The sequence below is a fragment of the Triticum dicoccoides genome, chromosome 1A (assembly GCF_002162155.2).
Source record: "Triticum dicoccoides isolate Atlit2015 ecotype Zavitan chromosome 1A, WEW_v2.0, whole genome shotgun sequence".
NCBI classification, from domain to species: domain Eukaryota; kingdom Viridiplantae; phylum Streptophyta; class Magnoliopsida; order Poales; family Poaceae; genus Triticum; species Triticum dicoccoides.
The window spans coordinates 402,894,361-402,899,669 of NC_041380.1; the positions used below are offsets into that span (position 1 = coordinate 402,894,361).

General features: G+C 44.6%; 1 protein-coding gene across 1 annotated transcript; it reads left to right on the forward strand.

The window, feature by feature from the left end:
• The first annotated feature begins 332 nt into the window (after nt 1-332).
• LOC119275933 (cell number regulator 6-like) lies at nt 333-3,825 on the forward strand. Its single transcript, XM_037556872.1, has 4 exons — nt 333-566; nt 664-778; nt 2,680-2,945; nt 3,378-3,825. Exons 1-4 carry the CDS (start codon nt 435-437, stop codon nt 3,576-3,578), a joined length of 714 nt encoding a protein of 237 aa, XP_037412769.1. The 5' UTR covers nt 333-434; the 3' UTR covers nt 3,579-3,825.
• The last annotated feature ends 1,484 nt before the right edge of the window (nt 3,826-5,309 follow it).

Here is a 5,309-nt window from a genome sequence, read left to right on the forward strand (position 1 = left end):
GAGGGGAATGGGGGAGATGGGGCTGGGGCGGGGGCGTCGGCCCGTATAACTGCTCGCACCCTACCGCCAGGATCCCCAGCTGTAGGGTTATACAGCCTACCGCCAGGGACAGTGATGGTAGGGGGGGGGCGTATAGGGCTGCGGGCGGTAGGGTGTTCAAGGTTACCGCCGTGGCCCTGACGGTAGGAAAAGGTCAGATCTAAAAAAATTAAACTAGGGTCAAATCTCAATTTTCTTCGGTAAAATAGTCAAAACATGAAATTTTGCCACGTTTGCGTGATGCCCTTCGGCTGAACAGTCATTGACCTGACCGTGGACCGTCGGGAGCCAGATCTCACTCCACCACTCGCACCCGTCCCCACTCCCCACCGGGCAGCCCTCCCCTTCGTCGGCAGCCCAAAAACCCTCGGGAGCGAAGCGAGGAGAGGACGGCAATGGCGGAGGCGCGGCGCAGCCACCCGTCGCAGTACGTGAAGCTGACCAAGGACCAGGACGCTTCCGCCTGCGGCCCCGGCGTGGAGGACATCCGCCCTGGCGAGCTCAACCTGCCCGTCGCCGTCCCGCAGGTCGGTCTCGCCATTCCTCGCGCGATCCTCGTTTTCTTCCAGTTGCTGCTGCTGCGATTGTTTGTTCGATCTGATTTTGGGCGGTGTGACTATATAGCTGGAGCGGATGAAGTGCATCCAGTGTGGGCAGGTGCTGCCTGAGGGCCACCAGGCGCCGGCCGACGAGCCGTGGACAACCGGCATCTTCGGTTGCGCTGAGGACCCCGAGAGCTGTAAGTGACGTGGAATTTCCTTCTCGCCCTTGCATTTGGTCTGCCCCTTCAACTGCCTAGCCGATCTAATTTTGCTACTTCCTACCCTAGACTGATCGCACATTCAAAAATCGTGATAGTTTTGATATGCTGATAGCCTGATACCCCTGGAAATGCCAGAGTTGGCAGGAACTTTCATGCGGATCTGCACAGGATGGGATTGTGTTGCTGTGGTTCAGCTCAGGGTTTGTGGCTATCACACACATTGCACAACTCAGCAACTGGATGTTTGTTTCCATGGCATTGAAGTGTTACTGACGTGTTACCATAGAGGCAAGGTGTTTCAGTTTTAAATCCTTTAGCGGTCCTGCGTATGGAGCACACGCAGGTTTTTATTGTGAAATCCCTTGCAGGTACATCAAGTGAATCTCTAGTAAGAAAAGAGGAACAACATGGGTGCTGGACAAGGATGGCCCATACACCTCCCATCCTCATTTTTTTTCATTTAGGCTTATATTGTTTCCCATTTTTTGCATGTGTTTGTTAGAGACTGTTTTTAAGCATGAAAGATGTTTCTTTGGAAATTTTATTTGCAAACTACGACAGTATTGATACTTATATAGCAGTGTGAAATATTTCCACATTAGTTTAGTGAGTGGTTGCCAGCCAGAAATTTTGTGTTACCTCCTTTTTACGTTTTACCAGTTGAGACAGTTTTCAAACAAAGATGCCCTGCAAATCTTAATTTCCTTCCTCTCTATCATTTTTCCATTAACACGGTGAACTTAATCAACGAACAAACCATGGTAGACTAAACATACAGTGTTTTTCTAATGTCTATGAGAAAGGCATGATTTATATTTTACACTGCACATATAAACTCAGTTGTAAACTGGTGCCAATCCGATGCTGATATATGTCTTATACTACACATGTAACTCAAATTTGTAATGTGGACCAATCTGATGCGTATCTGACCTCCATTTAGGAGCTATTTTACCTAGAAGTCCAAATTGAGTACTTGTTAATTTTGTTTTATAGTTTCCCTGGGTCGTCATTTTCCCATATTCTTAGCAGATGTATATGAAAAACCATATCTTTATACGTTTTATTTTGAAATATTAATTGTTCACATACATTTTTTTTTCATATTGCAAGCCTTTATGGTACACAAATTTGTAGTACTATTATTTTTCAGTCTTCTATTATCTTTGCAAAGTTAGCCCTGTGATGAAGTGCTCATGTGAGAAGGATTAGGCACTGGTCACTGTCTGAAAGAAATAAAGAGTACTGCCTATGTCTTATATTATGGGACGGAGGGAGTAGTAGTCATAACGTTTGGTTCTGATTATCATGTTCTCAATGTTAAAGTTGACCCTTCTTTTTTCTGTATTTGGGAAGTTCTTCAAGATGTACACACTTCTCCATCTAACTGTCAGTTATGGTTTTAGCTCTTTTGGGCTCTCTGCAAAATCAACACGCTGTTATAATGAGCTCATATTGAAAAGAATTAATCATTGTTTTGGATTCTAAATTGTTTCAAAGAAGCAAAAACTAGTTGCAACGTTTACTTTTATTATGATGCTTTCGATCTAGAGATGTCTTTCTTCTTGATCTGTTTGAAAATTCTTCTACAGGTACACTTTCCCAGTATAAGTGTTAATTGTGATAAACTGTTGAGCACATAAATGACTGCGGCATACATGGCCGGAACCCGAAAGCTTAAATGAATAGCATTGCTCTGTAGGCTGTAGCTAATGGCTAATTCCTTTATGCTTCTTTATGCCCTTCAAATTGTGTCATCATAGGGTTTGTGATGTGTGCACCTTTATGCTTCAGTCCGCACAGTTTTCATATGTACTACTGCTATATTCCGAGATACTTCTGAACCTCTTATGTGCCTGATCTTCTTAATGTGTTAGGCTGGACTGGACTATTCTGCCCCTGTGTGTTGTTTGGACGAAATGTTCAGGCCCTTAGAGAAGATATCCCATGGACAAGACCCTGCACTTGCCATGCTGTCTGCGTTGAAGGTGGCATTGCATTGGCAATTCTCACGGCTATATTCCATGGTGTTGACCCAGACACATCGATCCTGATTGGTGAAGGCCTGGTCTGCAGTTGGTGGATATGCTCTCAATATACTGGTATTATTCGTGAAAAGCTTCAGAAGAAGTATCATCTTGAGGTACTTCTTTCTCTCTTCCACAGTTTCTTTGTATGTGTCATGATTAATCGCATTCATAAGAACATCTACAAACAGTTGTATTTATTTCTACTATAAGAACTACACAATTGCATTCTCCCTCTGAGATAGTTGTAGCAGGTATTCAGGAGTCCAGAAGTAAACCTTAGCTTTGCATTTTTAAAGTTATGTGGTCACTCTCATGACATTCTTGCTTGGCATTGTCCACTGGCGGTAGCTGGTTATATCATTGAATTATCAGATCATTTTATCAGTTCTTGCTTGGCCACCTTTTCACGTATAGTATCTTTTTGTGGTCACTAATTCTAACTAGTTGTCAAGTCTAGCATTTGATAAGTGGGCTGGGTTTCTACTTTTGTGCATCAGTATTACGGGCCTTTTGCTAACCACCACATATTGTTCTGCTTCCACCAGAACTCTCCATGCGATCCTTGCATAGTCCACTGCTGCTTCCACTACTGCGCGAACTGTCAGGAGCATCGTGAAAGGAAAGGCCGACTTGCAGAAAACAGTGTTGTTCCAATGACCGTTGTCAACCCACCGACGCTGCAAGAGATGAGCATGGCTGAGAACAACGCTCCCACATCCGAGAATGAAGGGTCAAAGGCAGCATGAGAACTGAAACTGACATGGAGTCTGCTCGCCCTTTTAGAGGCCACTATATATACAGTATATTGTTAAATGACTGTCATCTGGCAGGTACCGTATGAAACATTGGTCTGATCCAGATTTTAGTTTATGACCATTACTACCTGTGATAGAATGTTGCCCGTGGGCATGTGATATATATGTGTGGAGACCATTACTACCTATGATAGAATGTTGCCTGCGGGCATATAATATATGTGTGGATATATTTACATTTGTGAGCGGTATGTCCTATCGACGTTATGCATTGCCTGTGTTCTCGTTCATGGAAGGTCTTCTCTGGTCTAAAGGATAGAAATAGGAAAGTCATATGAAATGAGGTGGCATACATGTCAGGTCCTATATGAAAAGAGATGCCATTTGATTCGTAGAATGAGATTTTTCCATTAGGTTTGTGCTAGTGTTCTTTTTCTTTGAAATGTGTAGGATATATAGAGACCAGTCCTACATAGGAAATCCGGTCCTACAAACTCTATCAAAAAAATTCCTATAGCAATCCTATCCTACAAAATTCCTACAAATCAAAGGAGGCCTAAGTATACGGTACAATTGTATGAAGTGGTTTAGGAACGTCTGAATCTCCTCTGATGTAGTGTACATGAGCATTTACGTGAAATTCTTGCAAATTTTATATGAAATTGTGTTTGCTATTTACAAGTTTTTTGGGAAGACAAGATGATGATGCGGAGATGGGTGATGCAGCCAGGCAGGGTCATGGGGGGTTGTCTATGACAGAGAGGATGATTAACGCCCTGTTCGGATTACCTCCGCTCCACAGCTTCACTCCGGGAGCGGGTGGAGTTATAGTGAAAAAACGTGGAGCGCCGGTTTCCTGGCTCCACAACTCCTTCTATTTCGCGGAGCAGGTGGGATTCCGAACCGGGCCTAACTTAGAGGGATGGCCAGGAGCTGCGGCAGAGCAGTAGAGGTGGCGGCTTGGAGAGGGTGTGGGGCAGCAAGGAGACCGGCAATTCGGTTGGCGTTGAAGGCAGCAGGAGGAAGAAGCTAGGAATAAGAAAATGGACCGGCCCTTAGATTTTTTTCCATGTGAAGCGCGACAACTTTTTAATTTATAAAAAGAGCTCCCTCTCTGATTTCTATTAATAGAAATCACATTGTATTACAAACTACGAGGAACTAAAGCGAAACTACCACACATAACAACAAAAGGCATGATGCACAAATCCAACCTGGTACAGAAAATGGGTTATCCCATCTGCCCATCAAGATTACAGGAACTTGTTGGGAAAAGTAGTAATTTCAAAAAAATTCCTATGCACACGCAAGATCATCATGGTGATGCATAGCAACGAGAGGAAAGAGTATCGTCCACGTACCCTCATAGACCGTAAGCGGAAGCGTTATGAGAACACGGTTGATGTAGTCGAACGTCTTCACGATCCGACCGATCCAAGTACCGAACGCACGGCACCTCCGAGTTCAGCACACGTTCAGCTCGATGACGTCTCACGAACTCCGATCCAGCAGAGCTTCACGGGAGAGTTCCGTCAGCACGACGACGTGATGACGGTGATGATGTTGCTACCGACGCAGAGCTTCGCCTAAACACCGCTACAATATGATCGAGGTGGATTATGATGGAGGGGGACACCGCACACGGCTAAGGGATCAATGATCAACTTGTGTGTTCTAGGGTGCCCCCCTGCCCCCGTATATAAAGGAGCAAGGGGGAGCCGA

Coding starts and splice junctions, on each gene's coding strand:
- LOC119275933 (XM_037556872.1), top strand. CDS start 435: ATGGCGGAGGCGCGGCGCAGCCACCCGTCGCAGTACGTGAAGCTGACC. Junction 779..2,679: donor CGCTGAGGACCCCGAGAGCT/GTAAGTGACGTG, acceptor TTAATGTGTTAG/GCTGGACTGGACTATTCTGC. Junction 2,946..3,377: donor AGAAGAAGTATCATCTTGAG/GTACTTCTTTCT, acceptor TGCTTCCACCAG/AACTCTCCATGCGATCCTTG.